The 12,635-nt window shown below is 37.6% G+C and overlaps 6 protein-coding genes across 6 annotated transcripts; 4 read left to right on the plus strand and 2 right to left on the minus strand.

The window, feature by feature from the left end:
• Positions 1-24: 24 nt before the first annotated feature.
• Positions 25-2,708, minus strand: Cbr-nhr-8 (the record flags this gene model as incomplete). The annotated part of the gene is made up of 8 exons (XM_045235486.1): positions 25-193; positions 237-306; positions 351-821; positions 873-1,076; positions 1,122-1,477; positions 1,637-1,926; positions 1,974-2,066; positions 2,631-2,708. The coding sequence occupies 8 exons, from the start codon at positions 2,706-2,708 to the stop codon at positions 25-27; spliced, it is 1,731 nt and encodes a 576-aa protein (XP_045093115.1).
• Positions 2,709-3,134: 426 nt separating this feature from the next.
• On the minus strand, positions 3,135-3,970 carry Cbr-mrps-24 (the record flags this gene model as incomplete). Its single annotated transcript, XM_002633178.1, has 4 exons — positions 3,135-3,329; positions 3,499-3,599; positions 3,646-3,751; positions 3,872-3,970. The coding sequence occupies 4 exons, from the start codon at positions 3,968-3,970 to the stop codon at positions 3,135-3,137; spliced, it is 501 nt and encodes a 166-aa protein (XP_002633224.1).
• Positions 3,971-4,293: 323 nt separating this feature from the next.
• On the plus strand, positions 4,294-4,755 carry CBG05942 (the record flags this gene model as incomplete). The annotated part of the gene is made up of 3 exons (XM_002633177.1): positions 4,294-4,343; positions 4,388-4,467; positions 4,550-4,755. 3 exons carry the CDS (start codon positions 4,294-4,296, stop codon positions 4,753-4,755), a joined length of 336 nt encoding a protein of 111 aa, XP_002633223.1.
• A 232-nt stretch (positions 4,756-4,987) lies between these two features.
• On the plus strand, positions 4,988-6,374 carry CBG05941 (the record flags this gene model as incomplete). The annotated part of the gene is made up of 4 exons (XM_002633176.1): positions 4,988-5,072; positions 5,117-5,342; positions 5,389-6,118; positions 6,279-6,374. 4 exons carry the CDS (start codon positions 4,988-4,990, stop codon positions 6,372-6,374), a joined length of 1,137 nt encoding a protein of 378 aa, XP_002633222.1.
• A 917-nt stretch (positions 6,375-7,291) lies between these two features.
• On the plus strand, positions 7,292-9,090 carry CBG05940 (the record flags this gene model as incomplete). The annotated part of the gene is made up of 5 exons (XM_002633175.1): positions 7,292-7,606; positions 7,657-8,075; positions 8,126-8,219; positions 8,538-8,735; positions 9,034-9,090. The coding sequence occupies 5 exons, from the start codon at positions 7,292-7,294 to the stop codon at positions 9,088-9,090; spliced, it is 1,083 nt and encodes a 360-aa protein (XP_002633221.1).
• Positions 9,091-11,881: 2,791 nt separating this feature from the next.
• On the plus strand, positions 11,882-12,633 carry Cbr-flp-13 (the record flags this gene model as incomplete). The annotated part of the gene is made up of 3 exons (XM_002633174.1): positions 11,882-11,972; positions 12,186-12,384; positions 12,441-12,633. 3 exons carry the CDS (start codon positions 11,882-11,884, stop codon positions 12,631-12,633), a joined length of 483 nt encoding a protein of 160 aa, XP_002633220.1.
• Between the last annotated feature and the right edge of the window lie 2 nt (positions 12,634-12,635).

Consider the following 12,635-nt stretch of genomic DNA (forward strand, 5'->3'; position numbering starts at 1 on the left):
TGCAAAATTTATGTTAATAAATGATTATTGAAAAGAACACAGTTCTCGAATTAATGGATCTAATTGGGCAATATCTAAACCATAAAAGACGCGGAGTAAGGTTCGATTGACGCGATGAAGTTCGACGACTTGATGTAGAAGGTTACTATAGGCAATATCTGCTTTTTCTTTTCCATATTCAAAAGTGAGCAATCTGAAATTTCATCATTCGGTATAGAAAAGAAAGGTGTACACACTTTAAAAGCATTTGAAAGTATTTGGCCTGAGTTGCATGAACACGATTGCTTTCCCGTAGTGTAGTTAAATCTAAAGAACAATGTACTTATAGTTTTTCCCATTTCCAAACTCACGAGGATGAAATATGACAGCTGCATTAAAACAGAGCATAAGGTTTTCGTTGTTCCTCACATCATCTCCAAATGTCGCTATCAAGTTGACATGGGCTTTGTAGTGTTCTTCCAGTTTGGGATTTTTCAGAACGTCCACTTTGACTTCCATTTTTCCTCCGACCCCAAATGAATGATTCCAACTGTTATCACTTCTATCATATGCCATCAGCCCGCGAACAATTAGTAGTTCTCCGAAACCACTTTTCAAAAGATTCTTGCGATCATCTACGTGTAGCTCTCTGAAGAGACTCAGTTGACAAGCCATGTTGACAATCCGCCGAAGAGCCTCTTCAATAATTTTGAAAACTCCATCAATACTATCTGGATTATGCCATTTTATTAATGGAGCATTTAAAGGTTCGTTTTGTATGTGGAGTTCCTCCAGTAGAGTCATTTCTTCTCTAGTCAGAATTCCAAGATACTTGTCGATCTCTGAACTTTGAAAGTTTTAACATAATTGTATTCAATGGATCTCGAACTCACTCAGATGAATTTTCTTGATCAAAACTGATGGAACTGCTTCATTTAATGGCTCCACTTGCACTGACTGAACTGGACTCCACGATCTTTCTGGCATTGGAGGAGGAAAATTCAAGAAACTGTTCGAACAAGACAGCTGGGACATGAAATTGAATTGGAATGGAGAAAACATTTGTGGATATTGAGATGTCATCTGGGGAGACATATCTGAAAAATCCTATTTTGGGAATTACATTTAAGAAACTAAAGAACCTGTAATCGAAGCAGGCATGGAAGGAGGAGAAACTCTATAATTAGAAGGCGACTGAGGAACAATCTGAGGGGTACTGTAGCTTCTGGAGTCATGAGATGATGGAGCACAGCTGATAACTGACATTGGTGAGAGGGTTGAAGAAGATGACGAATAGGAAAATGAGTCAGAGTGATGAGAAGGTTGTGAGAACGAGTTTTTGGTTACTGTACTGCTCTGAAAAATTCTGAAACTCTTAAAAGTGTTCATCAGAGAACAAACAACAATTGTCTGGTCTTCCGGGGTGTAGGCAGTGAGACGTTGGGAGGTTGGATAGAATCCGCATTGACATTTACAAATACAATGATCTTTTGGCTTCCTGAAATTCAAGTTGAACATTTGTGACTGATGTAGTTGGTTTGCTGATCAGAGTGCAGTGTCAGAAAAAAGATAATGGTTCGAATTCAAAAAAGATAGATAAGGAAAATTGCAGAATAAAAGAGTGACGTATAATTTGTCCAAATGATCCCCAACTTACTCATTTGCTCTGTTAATTAGCTTTTCTAGCAATGCTTTTGGCACACTGATTTGCTCTTCTTCTTCATTCTCAATATAATCTTCAGTGTCTTCTACTTCCAATTTCAATTGACTTTTTGTTTCTGGCTTCTTTCTTTTGAACTTTCCAGATCCAGAAGTTTTTGGTTTTATATCGTTTAGCCATTCACTGCTCATTCCAACGGCAAAGCATTTATTCAGACGGCACGCCTGGCAAAACTTACGAGATGCAGAAGTAATTTGGCAGGAATCGGAGAACGGACATTTGATATCCTAAAACAAGGTATGGTAAGCTTTAAAGATCAAAATAGTACAGCTACCTTGTGTTTTGCAGCGTTTCTTCGAAAAAATGCCTTACACGATTCACAAGTTAGAACTCCAAAATTATATCCGTTCGCACGATCACAACATACCTGGAAATTTTGAAGATGTGCTGGAAAGGAATTACATAAATTTGTCTTATAAGACACGACTCATGAAGTCATTAAAGAATTCATTCTGATACAAAATCACAAGTTGCGCTTCACAGATGAAACTCAAAATATTATTCTGGTACAAGCAATCAGAGCTCTGGAGGAGAAACGCCTGTGGCCGCTGCTAAAGGTTTCACAACGACAACTACCGTAACCTGAAAATATTTACATTTTCCGAATTCAATTTCTCTTTCTGGTTTACGTCGATTTTTCTGTTAATTTTCTTTTAAAAGTCGGGAAATCAAAATTTTGATTGAGAAAAAGTTGACTGAGAACACACGAAAACAGAGAAAATAAATCCTCAAAATATTGATATTTTTGGGTTACAGTAGATGTCGTTGTGGGACCTTACTTAGGTTGCCTTACTTAGGTTGGGACCTTGTTTCTCGTCCACGGCTCCGATATTTTGTGACAAAATAATATGATTGACCCATAAAGTCATTCAACAATCAGTGTTGATACGAAATCCTAATTGAAACTCCAAATGTTCCTTCTTTCACCTACTGTACAAATTCGTCCATTTGGCTCTTTTGGTGGAACAGCTGACCGACGAGAGTCATCCACTGAAGGAGAAGAAGCCATCTAGTGATGAAATTATCTAGGTCAATCGAGTATCAATGTAACAGCGACGTCTTTGGAGCAGAATCACGCCACGACCGACTGCAATTTTATAAGCCACGGAATGATTATCAGTGGGTAGAATAGCAAGGCATAGTTAGCTGTGAATCACGTATAGTTAAAAGGACGGTCGAGAGGGCGCAATAGTTAATACTGAAGACATCAGTTGGGTTATCAGTGTGCTGAGCGAGAGAGCACAATTGTTTATCGATTTTGTCGCGAATCACTATTTGATAAATTTGAGGCATGATGATGTTTTATCACAGTGTTTGTGTGGTTTTCCGGGAGCCAAACTTCAGAAAATTAGAATTTTTAAAGATTTTATTTTGGATCGTAACAGAAACAATAAAAAAAAACAATACTACGATTTACTAAAACTAAAAGAAATGATTAGATGTAGTTGTATGCCACGGTCTCTTCCGACTCCACGAACGACAGTTCCAATTTCACAGGCTGTTTCAGTAGAATCGATAGGAATTCTTCTGCAAATCCGAACATCCAGTAGATACGCCGAATGTCCAGTCTACGAGAATACTGGAGGAAGCCAGCAACAATTAGCACGTTTCCTCGTCGTTTAATCACAATCTACAAACAGATTACTGTTAGTTTGAAATTCGAAATTTAAAAAAATATATCTGAATAATGTTGCTTGATATTGATAAACATTTCTTGGGGTATGATTCAATATATAGTTTTTTTAGTTGGCAGAATCAATTCAAGTTAGAAAAATTACTTATCATTCACAAAGAATTACCTCGTTTCCGCTGACTACGAGATTTTGCGGGAAGAATCCTCTGATGAAACGACGAACGACTTCGTCTTGAGCGACAACCAGTGGTTGTGATTGTCGGAACTCTGAAAATGTTATTTCAAAATGTTATCTTCAATCCAATTATTCAACCTTCGAGGTTTTGTGAATGCCAAGTGAGCCAAGACTTTCTGACGCCGATGTGATGCGGTTTTTGAGCCATCTCATAAGTCAGAAGTTGTGTCCGATTCGATGTTGACTGTAATTAAAATAGTGGTTTTCTGCGCATCAGAAGCGCTAGCAAAAAATACGAAAAATAAGTTAATTATTTTTTTTCTCGAATTTATATTATAACTATTAAAATAAAAAAGTATCGAACCTTAGTTTTACCAGCTCTGTTCTTGAGAAGTGTAGATGTAGTCGAAATTCGACGACATTGGTTTATGTGGGATTCTACATGTTGAAGACTTCGAAGCATCTGAAATTTCATTTCTTTTAGTAAAAAAATAAAAATCAATTAATTCAATAATTCAGGTGAATTTTACAAAGTTTAAGCGAGGAAAAATCAGAATGAGGGGAGAGAAGAGAAAATGAGGTCCGCAATTGCGTGCAAGCACATACACCATCACGACAAATTGCACCATTCCATTTTTACCGATTTTATTTTTTCTTTGAAGAAGCTTTTTTCTTCTTTTTTAAAAAGATATATCTCAAAAATTCCTTCATAAAACTTTTTTAAATATACTGCTGCTGAATATACAAATTTCCATTCAGTTGATTGCTTATATTTCAGCCTGGAAAATGAGTGAGAAGTCGTCGAAAACGGAGAAGAAAAACGACGAGTGTTACAAGTGAGGTTTTAGCTAATATTCAAGTTAAACGATTGAATTTACAGTACTGCGGCGATCACAAATAATGTAGAAGCTCTCGAATTCGGAAGAACATGTCAATCGTGTGCTGCTGGAATGGCTGCCGGTAATATTTTACAATATAGTTTTTGTGATATCGAATTAAAACAATTATTTCTATAAATGTTTGTGCAAAACTGGAATTTCAGGTATTCTCGGTCTCACTGGATTCCAAGGATTTATTCTCTACTTCATCTCAGTGGGAATTCAAGCGCTGATATGGAACGTGAAAGCTCAAGGAAACTGGCTCAGCTACTTTCCAGAGAGAAACTCCTTCACCTGGTCCCATGGAAATGGTCTTCTGACCTTCGTCCTGCTCTGGGTGTTCTTCTACGGAATGGTACATGTATATTAATGTGAAAACCAAAAGTCCTATTCGAATTATATCGACATTCCCCTTCTCTATTTATTTCCCTCTTGATTAGATTTATCTCTTGACTTGCACAAATTTTCTTTCGAAAAGTACCGAATCAATAAACATCGTCAGCTTTTCTCAACTGATTCTAGCTTGTTATACCTGTTTTGAACAGCATTTATTTATTTTTCCCTGTTGCTTGAATGATTTCTCAAATTCGATATTCTTCAGGATGTTATCATTAGTTAGACAGACGATATCTGCTTCAGGGAGCACCATGCTCCGTCCAGTTGCGGCTGACGTTGTTCAAATCAGAGGTGAGTTTTAATATCTATGTCTTCAAAATCAAATATTGTTTCAGGACGTAAAAGAGCCTTGAAACAAACAATTACTCGTCAGCAGAAATTGGAAAGAAGAATGAAAAGAGAAGAAAAGGAGGCAGCTAGAAAACAATATTCGTTTATGGAAAGAATCAATATTCGGCGAATGAAAAATCTATTGTCTCCTTCTCAACAGTATCCTGGAAGACTTAACATTGATGATGAATCCAATCTTCCAGAGAAACCGACTCTTGACGTCTTTATAAAGTATGATCTTCCCCATAATCGTTAGAACAATCCGTTTCTTTTATAGGTCTCATTTCAAAACCCAATATTACACCGTTGCTGAAGCACTTGATATGCATCGAGAACTTCAAAGTCCTTCCATCTACAATAATCCGAACGCACCAATTCGTCTCCGTCTTGAACTGAACATGACAACAGAAAAGCAAACGAAAATGATTACAGGAAGTGATGAGATCGTGCCAGTTCCGTTCCCTTTCAATCACAATGAGAAACGAACAATTCTTGCTTTTGCAAACGATGTGAAGCTTCAAGAACTTGCAGTCGAATCTGGTGCTGAAATGGCTCTTGGACAAGACACAATCAAGAAAATTATTAAGGGACAGTTCAGAACTGATGACTACGATTTCTGTGTATCCCACTCTGATATGGGATCCTCGATTTTGCCTCTTCGTGGAATTCTCAAAACGAGATTCCCAACAAGAGCAAACGGAGGACTTGGAGAAAACCTTCCAGAACTCATCGAGAAATTCAAAAATGGAGTAAAATTGAATATCAATGGTGACCCAGTTTATCCAATTTGGGGGCTAAGTGACTGTGTTGTTGGAAGATTGTCGATGCCAAATGAACAGATTGAAGCCAATATTGCTACTGTAATTGCCGCTGCATGTTCTCACCGTAATCCAGCACTCGGTCCCTTCATCAATCGGGCACTTCTCATGACGATTCCAGGTGAAGAGAACTATGCAATTGATGTGAAACCATGGTTGCCAGTTCCAACAGAAGAAGAAATCGAAAAGGTATGATGACTGGTTGTAATAACGCGAACTGATCCCAAGTAGGAATCTATCAGAACAAAGACCAAGAACATTCTATGAAACTTTGTGTTCCCTGTGAAAATTGACTTCAAAGTTGCTATGGATTCCTTTGTTTCAAAATATTCATTTCTCTTTTTTGCAGATCGAGAAGCGGAAGAACAAAAAGAAGAAGAAGGATGAAAAGAAAACAGAGGAAACAACTGATGACGCCACACCCGCAATGGCGGCTGCTCTTTGAAAACATACTTTTTTGTAGGAAATTTTAGTCTTGTAGATTCTTCTTATCAAGTGTTTTTATTGTATCTCTTTTTTGTCGTTTTTTGTTATTCTGATTGTAATTGATAAACAATTAATTTCAAATTGCATATAATTCCTCCAAATTGTGTCTGACTTTATTGGTTGGTGCACCGCCCGATACTTGAACTTACGTGAGAAAAAAGTGCGATTGCGGGCTCCGGCTCTTATCAGCTGAAAAGTGGCGTTTTGTCGTCAAAGACATTGGACTCGTTTAGCTCATTCTGGCTCGTTACTGTACTGAAAAAAAGTTCCTGAAGTAAATTCATTTCAAAAGGAATACCAAGAGCTTTGAAAAATCAAAGAACAATTTTTTTGTGAGATGTGAGCAAATAAATTTCCGAACGACCTAGATTTGTGGAGTGTGAACTAAACTATATCAACAAATAACAATGTGTCAATTATCTTTTCTCCTGATTCTATCCCTCATTCGGCCTACTTTCTGATTCTCATTCTCTTTACCGCACTCTATCTTTCTCTTTAGTCTCGTTCCTTCTCCTTCCTCTCCCACACATTTTCTTATAGTTTCTGATAAACCAGTCTGACTGACGGACAGTATCAAAAAAATTTTCTTGCTCCTTTTTTCCCTTATTTTAGTAACTTTCATCAATAATCACCCTGGTCTTAGTTGTTGCTATTATTCTTGTATGAAAAAATCGGAGCTGCGAAAGAGAAACCTAACGGTCCCCGTAACGAAAACCACTTTGACCTGAAAATTTCGGTCCTCTTTTTTATACTATTGGTCCGAATTTTCTCTTCCAGAGCCCCGATTTTTGCATACCAGTATAATAAATATCCTTCACTTTATATATATAGTTTCCCTCGTATAGACAAAAAATCAAAAAATTAAATTTTTCAGACATGGGTCAGGCTCCGGCCAAGGAAGAGGATTTCGCATGGGCCTACACAGAAGAGCCACATGCATCTAGGCGCAAAGAGATGCTGGCGAAATATCCTCAGATCAAGGAACTGTTTGGACAAGACAAAGCATTCAGACCCGTTGTCGTTTGTATGGTTCTTGCTCAGATTGTTTTTGCATATTTACTCCGTGATTCTGACTGGCTTTTAGTCGTCCTTCAAGCATATTTTGTATCGGGAACTATCAACCATTCCCTGACACTTGCTGTTCACGAAGTTAGTCATAATCAAGCATTTGGAACAAGTAGACCTCTTGCGGTAAGATCTGGCATGATAGTTTTCGAAATGCTCAACTCTCATCTTTACAGAACCGTATCTTTGGATTTATCGCCAACCTACCAATGTGTATTCCAATGTCAATATCATTCAAAAAGTACCATTTAGAACATCATCGTAATCTAGGAGAAGATGTGATTGATACTGATGTGCCCACTGAGTTCGAAGCGAAAGTTTTCCGTACATGGCTCGGAAAGATGATATGGATGAGTCTTCAACCACTTTTCTACGGGATTCGACCTTTTATGCTTTACCCGAAATCCATGACTGATTTGGAACTGATTAATGTCGCAATTGAATTGGCGTTCAGTAGTTTCATCTATACTCAATTTGGACCAAAATCATTCTTCTTCTTGTTTGGAGGACTTGTTCTTGGAATGGGATTGCATCCATGTGCTGGCCATTTTGTTTCTGAACATTACGTTTTCAAGAAGGACCAGGAAACTTATAGGTGAGACTCATACAAATAATGTAAATCTCGAATTATCTTTTAATTTCCAGTTACTACGGACCAATCAATATGGTAGTCTTCAACGTCGGTTACCATGTTGAGCATCACGACTTCCCCTATATTACAGGATCGAATCTCCCAAAGGTTAGTCATCTTTTTTTCACTTGTAAACGGGTCGGGTCATAGCAGGCCGTAGCTATTTTTAATCCTGCGCACCCGCGCTGCCGGCATTTATGGAAATTACGGGTGCCGGATATACGACGAAAAGCGTTTGAAATGAAAGGGCGGAAATTTGTAATTTGATGCGAGTTTTGGCTTTCATAAGATCATCGTCCCGACGTTTTGAAGATTATCAAATATCAAATATTTGATGAGGTCATCAGAAGTGAACTTTGCAGCCTGGTTCCAATCGGAGAACGATAAATATGTATGATTTCACAGCAAAATGAAAATATTTTCTAGGTCCGCGAAATCGCTCCAGAATACTACAAAGACTGGCAAACTCATGGAAGCTGGGTAGGTATGATGGCGGACTTCATCTTCAACCCGAAAATGACATTGCGAAAGAGAATCAAAAGAAAATATGCGAAGCCCGATCAATTCTCTTTCTATGGAACTGGACCGTATGAGACTAGCCATGTTTATCAGTCAGTTGCCAATGTAAGTATTTTTGTTTCGAATTTATAAAAGACAATCCAATTTGTCATCCGAAATAGTGCAGTTCACTACTGCGTACCTAATAATTTGATTATTGACGTAGGCGGAATTAAACAAAGTGAATCTGAAATAGCTAACAACGATTCGTTTTTTTTTGGGTTTCACGAATTTCTAGATGTACGGTGTGTATGGTGACGTAGGAGATGTTCCTCTGACGTTGTTTCAACTTAAGACCTAAACTTGATATAAATTATTAATGTATCACTTTGGCCTAAAATTACGGACCACAATTTTTTTTCAGGTTATCAACACATTGACTGGATTCGGAGGGCAGAAGTCTGTAGTCAAGTGCGACTGATCTTCGGTTAACTTCAAAACTTCGGAGTTTTATTCAAACCAAAATGTACAAACTAGGGTTCTACATCTTGCTCTCTTGCTTGTCATCTCCCCGTTAATTTTACTGTTAGATTTGTTAATTTCTCTACCCCATTCGACTTTATTAATAGCCTCAACTCTACGCAAAATGTTTTCTGTCTGCAAACCTTTTTTGATGCTGGTAACCTTCTTCTGTTCCGACTGTCGTCGTAACAATAAATAAAGACCTAGCCCCACTATTTTCCCACTACATGATATATTTGAATGGACATTTTAAGATGGTGCTCTTCATCTTGCACAACTTATTCAAGATGACGTGCTAAAAATTTCTCCGAATGGGGACCAAAATATCAGGAGGAATATGAAGTAAAGTAGTGTTTCCCGGAGACATAGTACCTGAAGACGTGGGAGCCCTTGAGAGAGGTGCACTTGAATTTTCGACTTTCCATCGATCATCAGCCTACGAATTTTCCAAGTGGGCTCCACCTATTCGGAAGAATCGTCATTCTTTTCTTTTAGGCTTTCTGGGCAGTCTGAGATGTTTTTTTTCTTCTGAATCCCGAGAAGTTGTCGTTGTGGGACCTTCGGCTACGACCACAGGCGTTTCTCTTCCATAGCTCTGATTTTAAAAATCAGAAAAATAATTGCAATCAGATCACTACTTCAAAAATAAAAGTCATGAAATATTCTGTCTTAAATTATGAATCAGATAAGTTCCGTGTTGATAAAAAATTCAACGTCATCTGAATAGTTTTCCATTGAACACAACAAAAAACAGGGAATCCATTAGACCGTGTCACGCTGACTAACCTCGTCTTGAACTTGACTATTTAGGTGTAATTCAAGCTCTTCCTAACATCTTCATTTTCTTCGAACGACTTCTTTTTATTTCCTATTTTCGTGAATTTCTTGATATTGTGTTCATCCTTATATTCACTGGAGCATAAAAATGCCGCCTCTACTTTTCTAACTTTTTCAAAAACTCTCTCTGTGTCACTATATGTGACATCTCTACCGTACCTCTTTGTGTTCTCCGACTCCGCCCCCAAAATATGCAATTTCCTGAAATCGTGGGACATCAAAGCTGTAATAGGATATGTTCTCTTCAAGCACTTGAAAAAATGTAAATTGTTCTCTTCGATTGATGACTCCTCCTCATATTTATTTCAACTCCCCGACCGTCAAACATCTTCATTTTTCACTATTCACTGAAATATTTTGTTTCTTATTTTTCATTTTATAACAGAATATGAGGTTTCTGAAAATCCAACCATTCTATTCTGAATCTAGATAATCTAGACTAAAATTCTCCGTTCTAAAAAGGTCACCAATTGTAGAACCATCGTCAGTGACATTCTTCCTTCTGACTATAGTCAAAAACCTAAAAAAAAAAATTCAAATTAGTGAGAAGTGATTCAAAATTGAATTATTGAGATACGAGGATCGTTTTATCGTAATTAGGCATTGAAAACAACAGGGAGGAGCCTACAATTCAATTTGATATCGAATGGAGGCGGAGAGAGACGACAATTAATTTGTCTGTATAGAGATATATACACTCAATCTACTCTATTCGTCTATTATTGTGCCTTCTGATTCTTCCTGAAAACCATTTTCTTCTTTTTCTTTTTTCTATCCGCATCCATTCCCCCATACTTCCTTCATTTGGCGGAAGGTGGGTGGCCGAAACTTGATCTCTTTTATTTATTTTCAAGAAGATTTTTTTGGTTGACGTTTACTAAAAACCGAGAAAGTGATCCATTTGAAGAATTATGTTATAGTAGTTTTTATGCGCGACAATTCAATTATGATATGAATTGTGATCTGTGGCGAGATAAGACTTTTTTATAGACTAGAATATGATTTTCAGAATGTGGGTGGAGCTTTATGGCGAACTTACTTTTGAAGAATGATGATAAAGATGCTCAGCTAGTTATGTTGTCTAAAATTATTTTTGTTTGGTTGTTGAAAAATACCGTATCTCCTCAAATAGGAGCCCATTCAATTCGACAACATTGAGCTCAATTATCTCTATTCCTGTAAAAGTTAACAAAACTTTGTTAACTGATAAAATATTGGCGATATCATGATAAAGAATTTATCAGGTGACACATTTTCGATATCTTTTACAAGAATCGAGATAATTGAGCTCAAAGTTAATGCTTTGTGTGGGCTAGGGGAAATACGGTAAACAAATTTTCAATTGACTTCTTCAATTTCTACCGTAGTTTTTGAACCGAAATGATGTAACTGATGATTTTGTCATAATTTCTATTTTCTAAGAACTACCGATATCATATGACTGTTCTAGAACTTTGTGACTCAAAACTTTCTGATTTGAACTGAAACACCAAATACTTCGAACTTGTATCCTCGTGCTTTTCAGAATCCAGTGGACTGGACCCAATTACGTATTTCATTTCATCAGATGCTATTCTTCTATTTTTTGTTTTCCAGTAGGCGGACTCTCTGACTCTTTTTCTTAGGGTTGGATACTTTTTGATCAATAAGATCCGTGCAAAAAATTTGTGTTATTACATTCTTAATATGTAGATGGCCACTAAGAATTAGTTGGAGGTCACTTGCAAATTATCGCTACTCTTTGGGCGGGATTAAAAGCTCAAACCATCGTTCATTTCTTTTCTCCTAATGCTTCTCCTACCCTTTCCAACGACTACTATCATCTATCATTCTCACAAGTAGTAAAATGTTGTAGGGATTCCTCAATTGTTCCAGACCCACTACTCAAACTCGGCCCCGTTCCGATTCGAACAATGATGACGTCACTTCTAGTTATTCCAATGATGTTCGTCGTGGCCATTCAGGCCTTTGATTCGTCGGAAATTCGAATGCTCGATGAACAATGTGAGTGTGTTTTTTTCTATTTTTTTTTCTAGTCCAATAAATATCAGAACAGGCTTGAATGACTGCAGTAAAATTGTAAAAATTAGAAGAAGAAGATGCAAAACAAAAATGAGTGATTTTTAAAGTAGATTCCCCAAACACCATATGCCAGACGGATTCTAAAAAAAACTGAAATAGCTTTCAAGAATCGTTTCAAAAATCGAACTTTTGCAGACGAAACGAATCATCCTTACTTCCCATTTTTGGAACAAAAGCGAAGTGATAGACCGACTCGTGCAATGGATTCTCCACTAATTCGTTTCGGAAAGAGAGCCGCTGACGGAGCACCACTCATTCGATTTGGGCGTGCTCCAGAAGCATCCCCATTCATTCGTTTTGGAAAGAGAGCAGCGGATGGAGCCCCTCTTATTAGGTATTTTAGAATTTAATCAGAACTGATAGGATAGCTTCATAAATTAATTTTTATAGATTCGGACGTGCTCCAGAAGCTTCTCCATTCATCAGATTTGGAAAGAGAGCTGCTCCATCGGCTCCTCTGATTCGTTTCGGTCGTTCTCCATCAGCCGCTCCACTTATTCGCTTCGGACGTTCCGCAGCTGCCCCACTTATCCGTTTCGGACGTGCCTCATCGGCTCCACTCATCCGTTTCGGACGAAAATAAAT

This window comes from Caenorhabditis briggsae (genome assembly GCF_000004555.2).
Source record: "Caenorhabditis briggsae complete genome, chrIV, whole genome shotgun sequence".
Classification (NCBI taxonomy): Eukaryota; Metazoa; Nematoda; class Chromadorea; order Rhabditida; family Rhabditidae; genus Caenorhabditis; species Caenorhabditis briggsae.